This window comes from Marmota flaviventris, chromosome X (genome assembly GCF_047511675.1).
Source record: "Marmota flaviventris isolate mMarFla1 chromosome X, mMarFla1.hap1, whole genome shotgun sequence".
Classification (NCBI taxonomy): Eukaryota; Metazoa; Chordata; class Mammalia; order Rodentia; family Sciuridae; genus Marmota; species Marmota flaviventris.
The window spans coordinates 132,511,033-132,534,284 of record NC_092518.1 but is presented as its reverse complement, the minus strand read 5'-3'; the positions used below and the strand labels follow the sequence as shown (position 1 = coordinate 132,534,284).

Below are 23,252 nucleotides of genomic sequence, written 5' to 3'. Positions count from 1 at the left end.
AGGGACAAAGTAATAAATATTTGAGCAGATATTAATGAAATAGTATAAAATGATAGAAAAACCAATGAAACAATACAAAAGAGTAAATGTTTTCATTTGAAAGGAATAAAATCAATACCCATTTAGCAAGATCAATTAAGCAAAGCATGCCTTGGTAAAGGCACTCATGGGATGAGCCTCATTAGCAGTGTGGTAAGGACAGAACTCACTACGAAAGTTCAGAGGAATTTGAAAGTAAAGGGCCCTGGAAAGGCCCCTGGAGCAGAAGGCATTCAGAAGAAATAGAACAATGGGCAGAATGTACTTGGAGGTAGGTTTGGGATATTCCCAGTGAGAGGACACCATGCAGAGAAGCTTCACCAGAGGAATGTGTTCTGTGGAGGAAATTTATAGTTCAAAGACATTCATAAGCAAAGAGCAGTCCTCAGAGGATTACACATGGGGATGCATGGGTAGGGGACCTTATGGGTATTGACTCAGGATGGGGGACAGGAAATGGGAGTAGGAATACAGGAGGTCAAATACTGGGACCAACTTGCTTGGTAGGAACCTGGTCTGTTAGGTGATTTCACAATGACACTACCATGTTTTCCTTTGTGTCACACACTATCATCAACTGAAATACCTAGTTATGAGCTACCACTACAATCCTTTTCTCTTGCATTAGTAGGTCTCTTTGCCTAATTGCATCCACTGCAGCCAAAATTGGGTTAAGGGTGGGCTGAGGGATACTAATACAATAGCCCCCAGGACCTTGCTCAGTGGTGGGAAGAGTTCACTAGTACCATGTGTTCCATCTTTGGACTTCCTGTCCCTGAGTTGGATCAAGACTTAGATGATATGTAAACTGCATTTTCTAATGATGTGAAACTTGGAAGCATGGCTGGTTTCATAGGCAGAATGACAATTCAATAGGATCCTTACAGTTTAGAACATTGGCCTTAAGGAGCAAGATGAAGCAGTCTTGCCTTTTGGTACACAGCTGGAGTAATGAGATCCAGTGTGTGTTGAGGGGCAGCTTTGAAGAGTGCCTTTGAGAAATGTATATTCAGAATCAATGTCAAGAAGAGTTGAAGGAACCAGGAGTGTTTAAATGGAAGGAGTTGACTGACAGACCCTGATAAGTATCTTCATCTATTTTAGGGGCTGGCATTTAGGAAAGGAATTATAGACCACCACTGGGTGACCAATTAAAGGGAAATACAATTTAACTCAATTGAAGTGCATTTTCTAAAACTGAGGCTGTCCATAGACAGTATGGGCTTGGAGAGGAAGGAGTTCTTGGTCATTGAAAATGTGTAAAAATAAAAGGGGGGATCACCTGTCTGTGAAGGATATAAAGGGAAGGATGTATCCAAAAGAATATGATCTTCTATATTAAGATTTGCTGATGGGCTGGGGCTGTAGCTCAGTGGCAAAGTATCTGCCTAGCATGTGTTAGGCACTGGGTTTGATCTTTACCATCATATATAAATAAATAGATAAATAAATAAATAAATAAAGGCATGCTGTCCATCTGCAATTATAAAAGAAAAATTTAAAAAGGTTTGCTGAACGTAGAACTCTATATTTCCTCTGCCTACATAGTTTCTGGATCTTGCTGTAAATACTTACTTAGTTGCTTTTGTAGAGGAAGTCTTCAGGTAAATCACACAGCCAGGTACACCAAGTTACTAAACTCAAAAAAAGGAAATCTTAACACTGACATGTACATTTTAACATTTATTATAATTGTGTACACTATTGTGGATTAAGCATGCACAACTAGAAATACTAAGAAATTTTATAAAAGCAACAATGTAATACAACCATTTCTCTTCCTTAAGTCTGTAGAATTCTGTGTCTTTTAAAACATTTCTGAAAGAGGCTGCTTTGGATCAAGGTCAATACTGACATTACAAGCTGTCTTTCAATATCTTGCAGGTTGGTTCTAAAACTACCTTAAAGGAAGAGTATATCTTGAGGGTGGGGAAACCAGCCTATCCTGGGCTTCTTTACCTTGTATTATGTCTGGGAGGCCTGTACTGAGACTCTGTAATGGCACCTCTCACCAAAGGAGTGACTTCTTTTTCAATCATGGTGTTAGTGCTCACCATGTACTAAGTCCCATGTTGGAGCTAGACTTCAAGAAGACTTGTTAATATTTAGTTTTGGTACATGGCATATGGAACTATTCTTCTCCTTCAGAGTAAATCCAACTCACATCTATCAAATAAATGGAATGTTCATCTCTGATCATCTGACAGAAATAACAAATCTACAAGCCAACATGTACAGGGCTCACAAACTAAAGAAAGATGGAGGCTCATTTTATAATTCAATCAAGAGGCCTTCATTTTTTATCCAAAAATTCTAAGGTGGTTTTACCTCTTGAGGAGTTTACAAATTAGTGCTGGGCCCAAAGTTTGCAGGTGACAAGTAACCTAGGCTAACCTAAGATTGTCAGCTAACTGCATGGACAGGCCTGTATCTTTCTCTATTTTCCCAGACAATGAGTTCCCATGATCTGAGAACCTGGGCCCCAGTAGTTGCTGCTGGCTTGAGTCTGGACTGGAAAACAGGAAGGCATTAAAGAGTGTGTACTCAGAGTAGCTGGCTGATTGGAGCTTTCCCTGGGTTGATGAGGTTCTTTATGGGAACTCTGTGAGTCAAATTTACCCCTGGTTAAAAGCACCCTGCTTTGGGGGAGAGGGAAGAAGGGCAATTTGGCCCTTATGGTGCTTCAATGGGGGTCCAGGATGCCCACAGGACTGAGATTTCACATCCTGCCCCTTTGTAAGAGTATGCCTTGGTGGAGGCCAAAGGGGTAGTGTTACATGGCAGGATTCAGATATCTTCTTCACAGTGGTGAGCACATTCTAAGCACTAAATCAATGTTCACTATTGTTACTACTCCTGGAGAGAGCATGGGCTCTGGAGAGGGACAGTAGTAGTGCTGCATAGCGTTCTTCAGAAGGCAATGACCACCTATCTGAGTCTCACTATCCTCATTTGTAAAATGGAGACAAGAATATTCTCTTCTCAAGATTATTACAGCAATTAATGCCATCGCTTTGTAAAGATGCATGGTATGTAGGGAGGCTTCAAAGATGTTAGCTACTTTTCTCTCCTCTTAATCTTACTTTGATCTATGTACCTTGAAAGCCAATTGAGAGGATTTCTGTGTAAGGCCCAGGGAGCAGGAATTAAGGGCAAATACACTAATCAGTTATCAAAATTCAAACATACACAGATATCCCTTTGGTTAGTAGCCTCCTAAAATCATATCCTATTGAATTTGATCCTAACAGCATAAACTTACCAATATGCACCCACACACCTTTAGGGAAAAAGTCCAATATAGCAAAAGGTGGATGGGAAGAGGGAATTAAAATCTCCTATATAAGTCAATCAAAAACAACTAACTACTTAAAAGAATGTATGGAAACTTTAAAACATATATATATATGGCAAATAGACAAGATAAACATTAGCCTATGCCAACCCCTAGCATTCAATGCCTGCAATTTACCCACAAGGGATCGTCAACAGTCTTTAACTTGGCCCCTCAGAAGCCTCAAGGGAGTCAGTACAAACTGAACTCCATGCTTCTTCCCATGCCTAACACACTAGGCTACCTATACTCATCAGAAAGCCAGTCTGTCTTAGGAATGCTAAGATGGAATTCGTGTTCAAGTCTTTGATGGAGCCTGAAATGAGATTATGTATGTAAAGTGCCTCCTAAACTATAAAAAGCTACACACACAAGTAATTATCATAGCATCAGTAAGATACAATACTGGATGTAAGCATGTTCAACCTAAGAAGGGAAGAAGTATGAGGAAATCAGAGGGAGGAAGTGAAGGGAGAGGATCCAAGAACTGGGGACAGCCAAACTTGTCCGGGAGTCATCAGCTTCTGAGCATCTCGGGGAAGCTAAAAGAAAATATGAGTAGCCATAAAACTGGAAATATATGTTCAATCCAACAATCAGTCAGAGGCCCTTAATGTGTGTCACTGTTCTAGTGATCAGGAACTAGAGTCCAATTAAAATATGTCACCTGTTGAGAAGATAACCTGCATGTAGCTAGGGGAGAGTCTGGTTTGCATCCATTCTGATTGCCTTCAAGGGAAATATTATGTTCCATGCTCAGACACTGGGGGCAATTCCACTGTCTGTTAACTTAGAAGCTTGTTTTACTGACTACCTTGGCTACTGAGTCCTGATCTGAAGCTAATCAATGGTAGAAGGGGTCCAAAGCAACTGGCAGAGCTCAGGCCCAGAATCTGAAGACCTGGGGTTAGGTCCTGATACTACCATAAGCCAACTAGGTGTTTCCTCTATACCCCTTCCCTTTCAAAGTTTTTATTTCCTGGCTACAAATTGATGCTAATAGAGTCCCAGTAGCATTCCAGGACAGCTAGAGGGCTCAGCTGGGGTGTTTTATGTAAGGTGCTTCTAGAGAGGAAGAGACTGTGACTCTGACAACTTGGAAGAGTCCTCAGGGAGGGACTTTGTTCATGTCAATTAAGACTTCAAAGTATCATAAGACATAGGAACACAAAGACTCGGCCTCATGAACAAAAAGGCTGGAGGGATAGCAGGGTCCTGGGATAAGACCCAGGGAGAGATCAGGGAAGATTTCTTCCCCCAGTGAATCTCTTGGCTGCTCGTCCCTTGAAATGCCAACACCCACCTAGAAGAGCTTCTCATAGCATTTCCCACAGTGGATGGTGTCTCGGTGAATGAAGATCTGATCCAGGAGATCACCCATTGGTTTACTGCAAATTCCACACTGAAAGAGAAAGCAAGGTGGAGATCAACACACAAAGTGAAGCAACATGAATGAGTGGAAGGGGAGGGGGTGCCTGAGCAAGGCAGGAGGCAGATGCTGTGAGCCAATGCTGCATCCTCAACTTCCAAGCAGACAACCAAAAAAAAAATGGCAAAAAACAGAAGCAAAACTCAGACTCAAATAAAAAAACACACAAAAACTGGCTGGCAGGATGATGACAAAGTGGTTAGGAGCCCAGGTTTCAGAATTCAGTCTGCATTTAAAACCTTGACTGTACAAATTATTAGCTGGGTGAACTTGGGCAAGTTACTGAAATTCTCCCAGCTTCCATTATTCCATTTCCTCATCTATAAATGAGCAAGATATACTCTTCAAGCTCATGAAGAACATTCAGAGGCATAGGCTACATAGAGCACACAGCCTGGGGTCAGGAATAAGCAAAGTATTCAGTAAGTGCCAACAGTCACTGCTTTTGTAAGAGAGGCTGGAAACATTAAGGGTGAAATTGAAGGTCCAGAGGAAGGTGATATGAGAGTCCTACAAAATGAAAGAATCTTTTAGCAGTCCAGCCCCTCCAACTTCGTGACTCACAAACCTGCCTCCCCAGGCATGCCAGTGGTGAACCTTCCTGGCACTGGTTGTTGAGGCAGTGTGGCCTGTAGACAGTCTCAAATAAGAAGAGCCAAAGAATCCACACATGTCTTGGTCTCCAGCCCTTTCCAGGTCCCCAGATTGAGCTTTCTGGTTTCAACCTTTCAGAAGGTGCTGGGAAGGGCAAAGAACAATTTCGCGGCTACTCCAACTCCCTTTGTTCATTCTTGTCAAGCACCCTTCTGATGATAATCTAGCTACTTCTACTTTTCAATTAATTTGAAAATCCTTCTGGTAATTTTAATTCTCACTGTAAATCAATTAGCCCTCTACTGCATATATTATGTTTCTATAATTTTAGTTTTTGTGAACAAGGACTTGAACCTGAACTTAACTGATAGTACCTATCTATTTAGTTGATCACCTCTGGATACACAGAAAACTTATTATAAATGCTTCATGCTGTGGAAAATGGGGGATCCTGAAGAACTGCTATGATGCTGCAGGCCATGAGTGTCCTATCTTTTTGAAATAGTGCCCCTTTAAAATTAAAACAACTTTTGACAAGTGCTTTTCTGCATCCCAAATTTCCTCATGCTGACAATGAAAACTGAAAATCTACTCCCTAGCCTGGTGGCACCAAGGAAGTTGAGAGTGATGTGTTCTCTCGCTAGCAGGGCCGTGCTAAATCTATATATGTATATGATCTGCCTTTTGTTTCTATAAAGTATAACCACTCCTACAGAACCAGCAGAGAAGCAATTCTAGCTGCTTCTTCCCAATTTAATCAAATTGCACAAAAATTCACTGAAGAAACAATTTATATGAATGACCCTGAGCAATGTGGTGGTTTTGGGGAGGGGGGGGCAGAAGAATGCAGCTGGGATGCCACTGGCTCTGATATCACAATCTGAGATTGGGATCCTTGGGTTCTAAATAGCTCTGTGACCTCTCTAACCCTGTGTTCATTGCCCATGTGGTGACTCAAGCATTCGGCTTGCCCTCCAGGCATCCCCAACCATCTCAGGCCCCACTGTTCTGCCACAGCTCCAACTTCCACACACCTATGTGAACCCAACTAGGCCACTTTAAAATCCCTGCTCAGCACTCAGTCTCATTCTTGATTCATCAGCCTCACATGGTGAAATCTCTACCCTGTCCATGCAAGCCCCTTGCTGGGGAACCCACATACCCTGCTGACTGTTCCAGGTAGGAGTTCATGGCATTCACTGCAAGTGGGCACCGCCTGGCCTCCATTTCTCTCTGGTCCATCTACCTTCCCACTCTCTGAGGTGATATTTCTTCCCTTCTCTTCTTTCCTTAACCTCCAGCACTACTCACCTTCTCTCACTCAGAGATATGAACATGCTTTGCATCAACTGAGAAAATAGGAAACAACTGCTAAATAAAATTTGTTCTTCCACCACTCAATCAGGGAACGTCTCTGCACATGACCCACACAGTCAGCCTTTGCTAACCATGCTATGTCAAACAGGTACCCATCCTTCTCTCCTACATGAGGATGTCCTACTCCTGCACCATCAGTGTTTGCTTTACACTGGATCATGCCTATCAGCATCAACACATGCTATGGTCTTCCTCCACTGCCTGACTGCTCTCTCAAGCAAGTCCTCTAGATCTCTTCATTTCCACATGTTCCATTATCTCTTGAGCCCACTACAGTCAGGCTTTTCTCCCCAGCCCTGCAAAGTCTCTGAGATTGTGCACAAATGTACACAGGAATCAAGACTTCTTCACATTCTCTGAACCCATGAGACTCCAGTGCTCTGTAGGATGTTCTCAGCAGTACCACCTGTTTTTCTTACCTTAAAGCAATATTCATGGCAGCAGATGCCAAGATGTTCTAGGGTGATCTTTGGACAGTCTTGGATCTCTCGGCTGCAGTAAGTACAGATACCTCCAGTTGTTCTGTGAGAAGAAAAACAAAAACCCAGTTTCCACACTGGCATACAGACTTTTGATGTGATACAGCTAGGCCTCAGTTTGCTGTCAGGATTCCCAGCCTGACATCTTTTTCTGGGAGCAGAGATATAGGCTAGACCAGTTCTCGGTTGTTGTAGGCTCTTGCACTACTCCCCCAAAGGAGTCCTGATGTCCCTTCTCTTTATGCCTGGGACCACTGAGCCTTGGTCCCCAGCCCCAATACTCTTAGACCCACACTTACCTTGCCTGTAGTGACTACTTGGAGCTTATGCTAAAGTTCTAGGTACTGACTTCTGGGTCAATTATCTCCCACATTCCAGGATCTTTGCTTTGTTCCCAAGAGTCACCTCTGCCTCTTCTCCTTAGACAGGACCTATGAGGTGCCTGTTTGCTCTCCTCCTATATGCTGAAATTAGGAGTACCTACTTCCAGAGATTTAGGCCTGCTTCTGACAGTGGCTGGGGTAGTGCTAGCAATCTGGGGCCATTTTAGTTCCTTTCCAAGGCCTAGTATTACCATAAGCTGGCTCAGAGTCTACTCTCTGGATGGAAGCATTTCTATAGACTCTTGCCCTCATTGCATCCTGTTCCTTTGTATATTATCACCACTTTCAGCTTGTTTTTTTTAATCTGTGCATGTGTGCATGTATGAAGTGTACAAATGACTAGGGTGATCTCCTTGGAGAATTCCCTTTCTCCCTCTAAGCCCAGCAATTAAACAGTAATGTTTGACTCTAGATTTAGGAGACGTGTAGTGGAAAGGGGGACCCCCAGGGTATCTGGTCTGCCATACTGCTAAAGTGGATGCCTCATTTCATTTGTTCCTGTGGAACTGGCTAATTCTCAGGTTTCTAACCAACCTGCTTCATGTGGTCTACTTATGATTTGAGTGTGTTCCTCAAGAGTTCATATGATGGAAGCTTAGTCCTCAGTGTGGCAATGTGGCATTGATGGTACATTTCAGGATTTGGGGAATAGTGGGAGGATTGTGGCAGGATACTACCCTCAAAAGAGATTAATGTAGTTCTTGCAGGATCAGATTAGTTCCCATGAGAATGGGTTATTATAAGGAAACGTGGCACTTCCCCTGGATCCCTTTTCTGAGCATGCCACTTGCCACTCTTACACATGTTCCTGCCTTTATGATGTCTCACCTCCCATGAGAACCCTTACCACAGCCAAACAGATGTTAGTGCCATACCCCTGAACCTCCTAAACTGTAAGCTAAGTGAACCTCTTTTATTTATAAAATAACAATAACCTCTGGTATTTTGTTATAGTAACATATAATGGACTAGGACACTGGCCTTCTCTGATAAGACTTTATCTGGTGATGTGATTTATGTGGTTATCTGGGATTCAGATAATAAATGAGAATAATAAATAACAAATGCTTAATAAATGAGAAGGGATGTGTCAGAGTACAAACATCTCTAGCCAGGGCTTTAGTCCTGGCTCTGTCCCTAACTCCCTGTGTGAATTAAGGGTATGTTACATATCCTACCAGACCAATTTCCTTCACTGTAACCTGAACAGATTCAATCTCAAAGACTCTTTAACACTCTATTCCAATAATTTTAAAATAGAACTTGTCATTAACATTATCTTGTGACTCTGCTGACATCTAATGATGACTTTTGAAACTGCTGGATGAAGTGCCCTTCATTCAATTCAATGATTCCACACCACTTTGCATTTTTAGTTCTGTCTGTTTTCTGCCTTGTTAATAATAGCAGCCCATTTTTTAAAAATCCCCCTCATCTTTCTTTTGTAGTTATTTTTTTTGTTTTGACTTCTGGTTAGAGGTACTAGTTAATTAGGTTCTACTCTGAGGAATCACTACTGCTGACATGAGCACCTTGTGCTCTCAGACACCACTTCCTTTTCCAGTAACCTTTTTTGTCTACCCTTTGCTCTTACTTGGGTTCAAAGGCTTTAGTTGTCCCTAGTGTGGCATCCTGATAAGGGAGGTACCACCCTCCAGTGTCCTGCACTATTGTGACAATCCTGTAAATAGGTTGGAAGCTGCAAATCACCATATAAAACCAAACACATATGGTATGGAGCTCCCTAGTATGAAAGCAGACATACCTCTCAGAGTGTGATGTATTGTCATATAGAAGTTTCTTCTCCATGTCAAATGACTTCTCAATGTTGCTGACACTGCAGAGTATGATGGAGAAAAGGAGGAAAGAAGATGGAAGCCAGATCACTATCATCATGATGCATAATGGACAGTTTTCCAATTAACCCTCTGGCCACAAGCCAGATGTGACTACATTGACAACCATCACCTCTGATCCTAAATGGTACTTGATACTATAGTGGCTGTACCAAGGAGGCATAATTCTCTTTGATAAGAGTTCTTTCATGGGGCACAGAGAACCCCCCTTGTGGCAAGGGAGATGACATGGGTGCGGTGGTTGTAATTCTGGAGGCTGTGTATACCACGAGGAATTTCAGGTCCACTGACCAACAGAAACAGAACTTTTGTCCCCATATATATGTCTGCATTACAATGTGATAGTCACCAGAAGCCTACTCACAGCAGAAATGAGACACTGGGGATGGAAAAAAATGAAGGAAACATTTAATATAATACTTGTCCTTGGGTTATCAGGTGGGAGTAGGGGTAAAATAGGTTTTTTAAAATTCTGTATTCTCATTTTCAATAATATTGCAATTTATATAAAAACCGATGGTTAAAAAGTATTGCCAGGGAAGGACGACTAAATAGGTACAAGCCTTGAGATAATCCTTAATGAAGCTGCCATTCCCTTAAGAGTCAACTGGTGACCCTATGAGGTAGTTAGGAAAAAGCTGCTCAGAGGCTAGGCAGAGTGCCTAAGGTCATATTCAGAATAAAGGGTTAGCTAGATTTTCAGTCCAAGTTCTCATTTCTCACTGCCCACTAAAGAAAAGTCTATAGGTTTGTTCATAAGACAATATTTTGACTAATGGTTAAAGTCAATTTTAAAATATACTTGTCAGAGTCTGAGAATTAAATTTAACAGACTGGCGGGACACGTAGAACAAAAAGCAGAAGCTGGACATAGTTCAGTCAAGTGACTCTCAGAGAAGCAAATACCAGATGGCAAAGACAGCTTTCCCATGGCTGTTCTGGAGGCTTCATGAACATTATTCCTAATCTCAAAACCTCCCTGTTATAAACAAGGTTATAGAGACAGAAAATAGATGTGTGGGTGGTAGGGATGGAGGGGGGCTGCTAATATGCCTCTGGTTTCTTTCTGGGGTGATGAAAATGTTCTAACATTGGTTAATGGTAATGGCTACATGTTTCTATGAGTATACCAAAGCTCACTGGATTTATAAACTTTAAAAGGAGTAAATTATTACTAAATAAAGCTATCAAAAACTAAGTAATTACAAATTCTAAGGAATTATAAATGAGTGAAATGAGGCTCAGAGATTGAGCATCTTGCTGAAAATGAGCCAACCAATGCAGACTGAGCTAGAGCTGTGCTCATCAATTCACAGCCCTGGTGAAAGCCAGTCTGCAAGCCCAGAGGCCCAATCCTATCCTCACCCCTGCAGTGAGATGATATGTCATTTAAAAAAAAAATAAAAACACTATTTCCTAAAGGTACCCCTTGTCAGTGTGGGCAGATAGGTCATACCTAGATGACACAGAATTACCCTTTCCTTCCATATGGCATCAGAGGGCAAGCACATAAAAATATATCAGTGAAAAGTTATAGATATATCAGGAATGCTAGTTATTGTGTGTTCAAATGAGGCATCCTGGCATGAAAGGGCATGGAAGCCAAAGAAAGAAGCCCTGTGATCTGGAACAGAATGGAATGAACTAGGTGGTCCCCAGGGGCACCATCAGCTCTGTAAAAAGGGATATACTTGGGGTTTCACAAAAGAAAGCAACAAGGACAGGTAGAAAGGGATGGCACTGGAAATGAGGTACAGGATAAATTAAGTGTAACAGGAAAACTCAAAAATCACCTAGTCAGGTAGAACACCTGAAAATGTACAAATCACATCTGAAGATAATTGCACTAGTCACCCATTCAACATGTGATTATACAGAAGCTACTCTGGCCCAAGCCCTTGATGAGATACTGGGGAAGGGGGAAATACAGGAGAGGAGGAAATATAGGAAAAGGCCATGACAAGGAAGGATCTGAGGCTTGCTCTTACCTGCCATAAGATGAAGATGCTGGCTTCCCAGAAGACACTTCACTAGCATTCATGTACTCCTTCACGAAAAGAATCCCTCTGCTGCACAAGGAGCAGAGTAGAACAGAAAGAGGTATACCAAAAGATTCCAGAGGACTGAGCCTGGCCCACGATGGAGGTCAGTCCAGCCAGGCTGGGTTGAAGGAACTGCAGAAGCTCATGGAAAGGTCTAGCATAGAGGTGCTGGTAGGCTCCCCGCCCAATACACCAGACTCCCAAGGCAGCAGCAGATGGACCTGCTAGGCTGCTGACACTATTGTGGACTGGAGCTAAAAAGTCTCATCTCACCTTGTGTTTGGACCAAGAGCTCTAGAATGAGGCTCCCTACAAGCAACAGTGACATGACCTTCTTTGTTCAGATCTCAAGACCCCACCCTTTCCCCAGACTTCTGCACTTTAGTCCAACAGGTTTTCAATCCCTTTTCTGGGGCTGTGCTTTCTATCCTCTCTGCCCATATCCAGGACATCCTCCAAGACTTAAATGCAGAGTGCCAGTCCTTTTCAGCCAGTGCCCTTCCTGGAAGCACTCAGCTAGTACAAAATCTCCATGTCAAATCTCACCTTTCCCTTCTCACTTGTGGAGTTTCAGATGCCAAAGAAGTCACCTTATTCGGGAAGGTTTCTGGCAGCATTGGAAACAAGTTATGCTTCATGCTGGGCTCAGCATTGCCCCAAATTTGGCCCTCATTTCCATCCTGCACATTTCAGCTTGCTGACCTGATATCAGCAGAGAACCCTTTGGTCCCCACTCAACACATATGTAACTCTCTCAATAGGCTCCCTGCAATGTCATCTATTCCTGCAGGCTAAGAGGCAGCCAGAAATGCAGGTAAGGTAGAGGGCACATGAGAGAAACAGACATAGGCCTGGCATTCACAGGCCTTCATTGACCACCCCACGCCAATTGCACAGGCATGTTATCAAGGTCCTCTGGAAAGAGCCTTTCTGCTGGCTATATCCACTAATCCCTGGGAAGTACCATCTCAGTTTCTTACTGGGTTAGGGAGAAGAAGGTGTGGGTGTGCTATAACTGTGTCCAGGCTACCAGTAAGTTTATATAGTGGCGAGTGCTGGGAGTTGGGGGAGTCATTTCAGGAGAAGCAACACTGAAAAAAAGCTGGGTGTTTTACCTCTAAAGAAGAAATAGGGAACCCCCTGTGTTCAGAAAGCATCTCCTAGGTTGCTAGGTATCCCTTCTTACGTGGTTGAGCTGGAGTCCAATTCAACTGGGGGAGCTGGAATATAAACATGAGGTTGCTCAGAAGCACCAGTGACAGTAACAGTGACCATGCAGTTTGAAGGACTTCTCACCCTGAAATAGATGGAGGAAGGGGAGAGCATATCAACACAGAGACATGACATTTTCCTGAGCTAAATGTGGTCTAATCTCAAAGGCCCACTTCAGTAAGTTTTAATGAATGCTGGTGGGTTTGAAACAATACCTGCAAATCACTCATAATCTGCATTTTTTGTTTTGTTTTGTTTTTGTTTTTTGGGGGATTGATCCCAGGGGCACTTTACCACTGAGTTAATCTCCACCCCTTTTTTGGTTTTTATTTTAAGCCAGGGCCTCATAAAACTGGTCAGGGCTGCTGAGAGCCATAGCCAAGCAGGAATGACACATGGCATTTTTGGTTGAAAGGTGACCCTGCCCGGGGATTAGGGTGGCTCCAGGTTTAGGGTGGATCCTGCTGGATTAGGGTGGCTCCAGGTTTAGGGTAGATCCTGCTGGATTAGGGTGGCTCCAGGTTTAGGGTGGATCCTGCTGGGAATAGGGCATATCCTGCTGCCTCAGGCGCCCTCTCCTTGAGTTCCCGTTGAGTTCTGAGAGAATTGGTACGCAGAGCCCGGTGGAGGGAGTGTATTTTTCCCAGAACGTGCGTGAAGAGTGCCGGTGAGAGTTCGGGAATATTTGAATCTACAAGGCTTGTGTGGTGGCTTGGTTATTTTGTGCCCAGCCAGACTGCGGCACAGGGCCTTGCTAAATTGCTGAAGCTGGCTTTGAACTTGTGATCCTCCTGTCTCAGCCTCCCGAATGACTGGGATTACAGGTGTGCACCAGCATGCCTGACTCATCATTTGCTTCTGAAGGCTTCTGAGAGATCAATGAATAGAACTTCTCATTTTGCATATGACAAACCGCAGGCAAAGTGAGTGGAGACATGGCCCAGGTCACACTGTGAGTCAGTGGCAAGACCCTAATTTTCCAATATCCACTTTGAATTCCTAACTACTACCAAGGGCTTTGACCTATGTGATTTACTCATGCAGTTGCCAGGGATGCAACAATCAGGAGGAAGCATAAGAGGAAGACAAAACCCAGCCCAAAGGCTAAGCCCAGCTCACCTCCTTACTGGAGGAGACACTCCATTTTCTAGCATCAGCTTCTCTTCCCCTATCCTGCAGAGGACTCTCAGGAGAACATGAAATCAAGGGGCAGAAGGCCAAATGAATAGATGTTGATGAGTAAGAAAGTTAGGTGCACCTCATTTTACCATTAGCAGAGACAGGAAACTGACAGATCTTATGGCTTTTTGAACTTTCACACCTTGGCTGCAACACCAGCCTTGTTCGGGAATCTCACCCCCAAGGCAGCTCACAAGGCCCTTCTTTGGAAAGGCCCCTATTGGCTCTCACTCTGTTTACCCCCATGGCACAAGTCCCATACCCAAAGTCAGCACAAATGCCCACTGCAATTCAAGACATTCTGTTAGGCACCACCAGTGACTACCTATTTTTTTCTTCCAGCTCATCCTGTAGCAGCCTCTGGCCACGGTGTGTACACAATACTCACTGTCCTGGCCTGATTTGAGCTTCTCTGCAACATACTGCCTATCACACTGTGCTATGGATATGGCTGCAACCACCTGGCCCACAATCTGGGGTACAACCCCCTTGCCAGAGAATCCAGGGCCTGAGATCTCAACTAGTATAACAGGGGGTGGGAATTAGAACAATCATGACGTATCACCTACCTAGCTTTTTGTCTTACACTATCAAAATGTCATGTGCAACTGAAGCTCCAGATGTAGTTTCCTAGGTGTACCAAACTTATCATGGCTTTATAGATAATAAGTGAAGGCCTACTCTCCCACCATGGATAGTGTGAGACACCCCATCTCAATACACCCAACCACACTGCACCTATTCCTACATCACCCTGTGATGCAGGAATGCACCACAGAGATTAGATAAAGTGCACTGGATGGAAAAAGGAGTTCTGATGGGAACCTGGAAAGACAGATGAGGAATAAAATGCAGAGCTAAAGAAAAACGAATTGCTTACAAGGGTAAATAAGATCCTCCATTGACTAAACAATTAGCAAGTTTCTAGTATGCTGTGATCCATGTCTGGGGAATAGCTGAGGGGACAGCAGAACTGAAAGGGCAAGGCAAAAAAAAAAGAAAAAGAAAAAAAAAACACCTCCATTTGGAGTCCTCTAGGACTACACTGTTAGCAGCATGGGCCCTCCAGTGCTCCTAGAAAACATCCCACCTCCCCCCACCAACAGCCTCTTCTTCCTAGCCTACAAGATCCCACAAAGCCCAGCTCCTGCCCCTGCTAACCTAACTTCCTACCAACTTTGAGGCCTTCTTCCCTGTCTTCTCTGCCCATGTTGCTTTCTCCCAAGATCTTTGAAAAGTAAACTCCTTCAGGTCTTAGTTGAATTATTCCCACAACAGAAAATCCTTGTCTGACCATCCTGGATATGATGTATTTTGCTTGCACCCCTCCCTGTGACTCTACTGGATTTTTTTCTTTTCTGGGATTATCATGAATAGATAGGTGGTATGAATATCATGGTAATTAAGAGTGCAGTCTCTGGTCTCTGACTGTTGGGTTCTAATTCCTGTTGGACCACTTCCTAGAACTGAGACAGGTCAGAGAAAGAAGTAATTCAAAATCAAGTAAGGGGACAGGAAATGCATAAGACATGCTTAAGATACAATGCATAAGAAATGAATAATCTTGAAAATAAGGTAAGTCTTGCCTTGGATCAGAAACCTCTACTGCATATAATGATGGATCTGGAGTCAATGGTGGGTTCCTAGGAATGATGAATGTGAGGGACAGAAAATTCTATCACAGAGATGGAGATAAAGATTACCTGGCAGGAATGGGAAGAACGTCATCAAATCATGACATTCTCTCTTGCTCTCTGTGTTAGTAATGTTGATCTGACAGCTATGAAGCCCTTTCTGAGACCACACTTGTCTGATCCAATAACTTCTAATTTCCTTGTATTTTTATAAATGAAAATAGACAGAATAGGTGCTTAAACACTGATCCATATCATGTGTCCTTTATATATTTCATTTAGAGACAGGGTCTTGCTAGGTGGCTTAGGGCCTTGCAAAGTTAGTAAGGCTGGCTTTGAACTTGTAATGCTTCTTCCTCAGCCTCCTAAGCTGCTGGAATTACAGGTGTGTGCTATTGTGCCCAGCTAGTGGGCAATTAATTAGCAGATTTCTTACAAAAACATAGTTAAAAAACTGAGAGCTAATTTTCCAATGTGAAAAAAATATTGTTTAAGCTATCTAGGTTTCGAAGCTGGAAATATTGTGATTTGGTGTCAACAGGCACTGCTCTACTGAGGCCAGGAGCCAGAAAAGTACCACTTTGGGAAATTTGAGCTACTTACAGGAAAGCATAGCAATGGTGCTGAGTGATCCCTGGTGTCCTGCTCCTTACTGGCCCATCTTGTGTCTCAGAAAATTCAGACTCTATTTCTTTGGTCTACTATTACTAGTGTTTTGCAATTAGCGCACAACCCTAGGTCATCACCATGGAAGTGAGTTATTGTCCTATGTATGGTTATTCTGGTGATGATGGCAGTGAAAGCTGTCATCAAACTTGTAGCCTTTACTTCTGGCAGTGAGTCCCATACACAGCAGGGCATATGTTCCTGAGATCTTTTAAGTCCTTGAAGGGCAAAAGTACCCTGAATACTGACCCCCGAACAGGTTTTTAGGCTCTAACTGGATATGAGATAACATGGTTCTCTGTGCTGGGCTTCGTCCAATGAATTTGCTATTATTGTTCCAAGTTGAAACCTTTGGAGACCTACCCCTGGGATGGTTATTTGTGGTCTGCTTCACTGTGGTTCCTAACCACTCACACCTGCATTGGGTTAACAGACCTGTTTAGTTTGTGTGTTTGTCTTGTCTTGCTGCCCCCTATAAAGCCCTGGCTGCAGCCAGCATGAGCCCAGTGGAGTTTAGACCTTACCTGCTGGCAGAGTTCTCCAGTTCAACAAGCTGCTCAGGTGCAGCAGGGGTGTTCTGCCACTCTGGGATGCTGAGATCTACAGGTTGTGGAGTGGGTGCAGCTGGGTCTCCTTGGCCAACCCCCAGGACTTCAGGCGTCTCCTGCAAGACCTCACAGACTTTGGTGGCCACATTCTTCTCTTCATAAGCCGCTGAGATGCTGAGGAAGAATGAACACACTATGAAGGGAGTGCTCACCCTCTGCACGCTGGCTGTCACGTCTGCTGGGCATGGAGGGGCTCATGTCCTTGAGAGTAGAACACAGAGGAGCCAGAAAAAAAACCCATCTTGAGGGAGTGAGTGGCATCCTCCTCCACAGGACCTCAGCACCCCTGCTTCCTTGTCAGTTAAAAGGCAAAGTTCATCTTGGTTCAGTGAAATGTTGACAGTCTTCTCCTGGCTGGAAACACTCTGGCATCCCTGTCTTGTTTCCTGTCACTGTCATATTTCATTTCTGCAGTCCTTCTCCACCCTAACTCATGTGCTCCTCTTAAAAAGATGTAAACTATCCAGGCTTTTGCCCAGGCCCCAGTCCTTATGAAGACCTGTGCACATGGCTAGGACCCACAAAGACCTGGCAACTTGAGCAGGAGTTTCCTCCCCAGGATATCTTGGCAGGCTCGGTTGGGGCGAGAGCAGGAGCAGACCCAACAAGCTCACTACATTCTCAAGTCTGTTGAATTCACGGAGTGGGAAGGGCTCAGAGAACCTGAAGTTTGTAGGGCGGGACCTGCCTGAGGACGGGCCCATCCGCGGTCCTTGCACACCACCTCGTGGCAGGCACAGGCACGGCTTCTGGACTAGCTCCAAAGAGGCTCGCCTCACCCGCGCGCGGCCATTTCGCCTGGCCAAGGAACGTACTTTCATGGGGCTCCGGGAAATGGCGGCGCGCAGGCTTACTTGCAACAGTTACCCCTACGGCCCAGGCTACACGCACAAGCAAGTGCACACGTATTTAGGCAGGTTTATTGTCACAGCTGTGGACCCCCATCGAGTTGCTGTTAAGTAGTCACAGCTATTACTACAAATCGATAGTATCTTCATCCTGTTTTTACAGATGAAAATCTAGAGGGGGTGTTTACAGCTAGTAAATGTCAATTGGGATGGGGACTTCCTTTCTCCCTTGTCCACCGCGTTCTATGGATGATGGTGGGTTGGAAGTTGAAATTAGAGCAATCACTTAAATGTTTCATTTAAAACAACAGTATTCCCCCAACTTACCCCCTTGTCTTCCCTTTCCACACGCCAAACACCATAGAAAGAGTTGTCTACATTCACTCTTGTCCCTTGCCATCAATATTCCACAGAAACTGTTACATCTTTCACAAAACTGTTCGTGCTGAATTAACTTCCCATCCCTCAACTGCCTGGCTCCTACATGTGGTATCATAGCCACAGCTCCCACACCATGGGACTCACTACAACACAGAACTGGTCTCTACCCTTCTCAACCATATAACTCTACTCATGACACGCTTAAATGTCCTGCAGATGTCAAAACTGCTGTAAAAGTTTACACTGGCAATTTTGTATTTGTCTTAGTCATCACAAACTGTTGGCAGGTGCAGGTGGCTGTTTTTGCATAAGGATCATCCCTGGAACACACTCCTGTAAAGTTTCTAACAAGTCCAGTTCATTGGAACATTTAGCCACTTTCTGTCCTCTTTTCATTTAATTTTTTCCTCAGGATGACACACTGCTTAGCCACCTTGCCCTCTAGCTATTCATCCCTCATCACTATGACAGGCTTCTCTTCTTCAGCCTTAACTTTTAATACACGAGTTCCTCTAAGGTTCCAAACTCTGTGTTCTATTCTCACTTTATGTGTACTCCCAAAACAATATTACTCATTCCTAAGGCTTTCGTTGCCACTGACATACAGAGGACTCCCAAATATCTATCTTCAGTCCTAAACCACACCTCCACATTCCAATCCCATTTGTTTATGCATCTGTCTCCTGACCTCACCTCTTACAAATCCCATAGTCATCACACTTAACATGCATTAAATATACCATCTACCTCCTTGATTAAGACCCTACTCAATGGTGATGCCATTTTTTGAGATGAAGAACAAAGATGCAGAATTACTGTATTAACATCTTTTTTTTTTTACTTGTTTTGTAACACACAACACTGTATTGGAACAATGAATTAGCATACGTTCACTTTATGCTATGCCCCTATGGACAAAAATGTCCAGAATCTCTGGAAATGGCAAAATTCTCCAAAGGATCACTTGGAGCTTCTATGGCCTCTTTGGGAAATTTGGGGTCTCCCCAAACTGACTCATCCAATATTTTCCCCTTCTCATCACCCTCTCCCCATATCCCCCCTCCCTCCATTCCATCACCTTGGACCTTTCTGTCACCTACTTGAATCCCTTCATCTCTCTTTCTTCAACACCAGTTCCTGTCACTCCTGCAAGACCTTCCTCTTCTAGTTCCAGCCTCTCAACTGAACACAGTCACTGGAGCTTTAGACACCTTTCCAGCCTTTCCAGGGGCTGGGCTACCCCCAAAAGGGGGTAAACATCACTGAGGCTGAAAAACATCATTGGAATCACTTTGGGTATTGCATCCACTAGGACGGGCTTAGAGACACCCCAGTATCTGCTTGGTGCCTCTTCTGGTCCCTCACCCCAAATTTACTCAACAGCCTCTGAAATACAGATGACACATAAGGGCAAAAGAAAATCTCAAGAATCTACCTGGGGGGATACTTCAGCCCTCATATTGAAAAGGAAACCTCAATTTGCCCCCTCTCCCAGAAATATAATCCTGGGGGAAATTCACCAGCATGGGACGCAGGATCACAGCCAGCTGGCTTATGTAAACCACTGAGTTTCATATTTCTGGGTTTGTGGCCAACTCATCCTTGAAAATTTAGAATTAAAGTCATAAGGTCTGTACAGGTATGTGTGTATGTGTGTATGTGTGTGTGTGTGTGTATGTGTGTGTGTCTGTGTGTTTAAAATATTTGAATACTTCCAAATGATATTACAAAATTAATTTTAAAATCCCTTATCCTCAGGGCTGAGTTTGTGGCTCAAGGGGTAGACCACTCACCAAGAATGTGTGGAGCACTGGTTTCTATGCTCAGCACTACGTAAAAATAAAGAATAAAGGTATTGTGTCCATCTACAACTAAAAATATATATTTAAAAAGAATACCTTATCTTCTTTTCTAATTTATTTACAAATAGGCATTTATATGAATCAAATAATCGTGACTCCCATAAATTAAGGAAATAATATTTCCAATGTAAACAAAAATAGTGTTCATATAAAAATTAACCCAAAGCATTTAAAAATTGAAATTTACAAATTTAGTTAGAACTTTGCCAAGACCAGTATAATAAAAGGAGCTGTTGTCTGAGTTATCAGATTACATATAATTCAAGAAATTATATATAAAAATATATATATATATATATATATATATAATATACACACATGCATATATATATATATATTTGGGTGTATATATGTGTATGTGTATATGTGTGTGCACACATATGTGTGTGTATCTGTATATATGTATTTTTTTGTGCCAAAGATTAAACTCAAGGATCATTACCACTAAACCACATCCCCAGCCCTTTTTATTTTTCATTTTCAGACAAAGTCTTACTAGCATGCTGAGGAACTTCTAAGTTGTAAGACTGGCCTTGAACTTGCCATCCTCCTGCCTCAGCCTCCCAAGCCACTGGGTTTACAGGAGTGCACCAACATGTTGGTCTTTTATTAGTTTTTATTTTGAGGCAAGATTTTGCTAAGTTGCTGAGGCTGGCCTCAAACCTGCAATCTTCCTGCCTCAGCCCCCTGAGTCACTGGAATTTTAGGTATGTGCCACCATACCTGGATAGAATATATTTTTACTGAACTGTATATATACTTCCCAGACTTAAACACGGTTAATATTCAGGTAAGCTAGTATTATATCCATTAAATGTTTAAATTTTTAAAATGCAAAATTGATTTTAACCAGGTAAAAATCATTATTCTGACAAACTTTATTTCAACCATAACTATGTTTTATAATATGTTAGCTTTAAGACAGTTTCTAACATCTTTATGGTAACCTAAAACCTTAGACTTAATAAATATTTGTTACATACCTAGATCATTTATAAGTAGTTAGTAAATCTAATCTTTAAGTTTATGTCTTTTTGTTTCATATTTTCTATGTTCCAGAAAGGCTATTTTGGATTTCTTAATAAACATATTAATTTGTCCACATTGAAAATTATACTATAATAAGTATATAACTATAAAAGTTTAGCGATGTATACTTATATGTTTTACTAGTGTGCTGAAAATCCTGATGCATAACTATCCAAAATTACCTACCTTTTGGTTTTCTCTATAAAAATAGAAGTTTTTAATGGCTAAAATTACATTCAGTAAATGAGAATACTAAAAGTAGTAATGACAAAAGGAAATAACTTTGTGCAACATAAGCAAAGTATATTTTTGTTAAGGAAAACAGAACAATTGTATCCTTAACTAAAGTGACTAATGGTTCCAAAATTTATGAAAGACAAAATGTAAATGGATATTTTTTAAATCATATAAAGCACGAACATCATTAATCTAAGTACATGTATGAAGACACGAATGGTGTGACTCTAGTTTGTGTAAAACCAGAGACATGAAAAATTGTGCTCTATTTGTGTAATATGAATTGAATTGAATTCTGCAGTCATATATAACAAATTATAAAAAATAAAATTTTAAAAATAAATAGATCCTACAAAGTATACAGATAAGGAATTTTATTTGTCATGGTAAAACTTATTAAAATTTAATGTATTTAAAATAAAAAAGTAAATGTAGTATAAAATATTACACTAATGCAAAAATAAAGTTTGGCTATGTTAAAACAAAATTTTCTTGGATCACTCGTTTGTTCTTAATAAAAAGTTATAAATGGTCTTTCTTCTGAGTAATATGTCTAAAAAGCAAAAATTTTGTCTTACCAAAATAATTCCCCTATCGCACTCCTTGGTCTATACTAAAGGACTTAAAAACAGCATACTACAAGGACACAGCCACATCAATGTTTATAGCACCACAATTCACAATAGCTAAACTGTGGAAGCAACCTAGATGCCCTTCAATAGATGAATGGATTAAAAAAAGTGGCATATATACACAATGCGATATTACTCAGCAATAAAAGAGAATAAAATTATGGCATTTGCAGGTAAATGGATAGAGTTGGAAAATATCATTCTAAGCGAAGTAAGCCAATCCCAAAAAACCAAAGGCTGAATGTTTTCTCTGATAAGTGGATGCTAATCTATAAAAGGGGTGTAGGCATGGGGTGAGTGGAGGAACTTTGGATTGGGCAAAGAGGAGGGAGGGGAAGGGAGGGGGCATGGGGATAGGAAAGATGGTGGAATGAGGTGGACATCATTACCTTAGGAACATGTATGATTGCATGAATGGTGTGACCATACTTCGTGTACAACCAGAGAAGTAAAAAATTGTGCTCTATTTATGTACAATGAATCAAAGAGTATTCTGCTGTCATATATAACTGATTAGAATAAATAAAAATAATTCTCTATCCTATCATGTTCCTTATTATTTTAAAAACTCTTTCCAATTCTAAAAGGTAGTAAGATTCTTTATAATCATGTTACCTTCTATGGTTACTTTAAGATTTTTTGCTACTTTGTACCAGATATAACCAAGTATTATTTCTCACTAATTCATAATCCTGTTTAATCAAACGTTAAATACCTCCTGATAACTTCTGACATTTTGCCATCTCCCCAAATTCCTAAATTACAATAAAGTCCCAAAGGAAATGTTCTTTCATCTTGTAATAAGAAAGAAGACAAAAAGAACTGAGTTTTGTTTAATATTATATAAACTGCATGGTCAAAGCCAAAATGATGCTGAGTCTTCCTTAAAAATAATTTTAATGAATAAAATGTTATTAATATAAACATTTCATAAATTCTATAAAATTCCTAAAGATATATCAGTGTCCTCAGTGTCCATGAGATATTTCTACTTATTAGAGTCCTGGTTCTGCTTTGCCTGATATTAGACAACAATAATGCAATTTTATTAGTCATAGCTTTGATTATTTTTTATGGTGCTATTCTTTTTTTTAAATATTTTTAGCAGTACCTCACACATGCTAGACAAGTGCTCTACCACTGAGCCACAACCTCAAGCCCCAGATTGTTTTTTATTGTTTATTTTAACATCAGATTTTTTATTTTTATTTTTTCCAGTGTATGCTACAAATCTAAAACCTCACACAGACTAAGCAAGTGCTAAACCACTGAGTTATATCCCCAACTAGGGCTCTTTAATTTTAATTTTTCAAATTCAGTGTCCTGAATGGAAATAATGGACATAACCCAGATTATTTTTTAAAGACTAATTTTTTAAAATATATTTTTACTTGTAGATGGACACAATACCTTCATTTTATTTATTTATTT

General features: G+C 41.6%; 1 protein-coding gene across 2 annotated transcripts in view; it reads right to left on the bottom strand.

The window, feature by feature from the left end:
* Positions 1 to 1,709: 1,709 nt before the first annotated feature.
* Positions 1,710 to 23,252, bottom strand: part of Znf185 (zinc finger protein 185 with LIM domain) — a 64,199-nt gene continuing 42,656 nt past the window's right edge. For both annotated transcript variants that reach the window (XM_071606400.1, XM_071606401.1), the window contains 7 exons: positions 16,749 to 16,946; positions 12,720 to 12,830; positions 11,480 to 11,560; positions 9,401 to 9,472; positions 7,193 to 7,295; positions 4,677 to 4,775; positions 1,710 to 3,915 (listed from right to left, as the gene is read on the bottom strand). In XM_071606400.1, coding sequence (XP_071462501.1) covers positions 4,677 to 4,775; positions 7,193 to 7,295; positions 9,401 to 9,472; positions 11,480 to 11,560; positions 12,720 to 12,830; positions 16,749 to 16,946 — 664 coding nt within the window. In that variant the 3' untranslated portion in view covers positions 1,710 to 3,915. The remainder of the gene's footprint in view (positions 3,916 to 4,676; positions 4,776 to 7,192; positions 7,296 to 9,400; positions 9,473 to 11,479; positions 11,561 to 12,719; positions 12,831 to 16,748; positions 16,947 to 23,252) is intronic.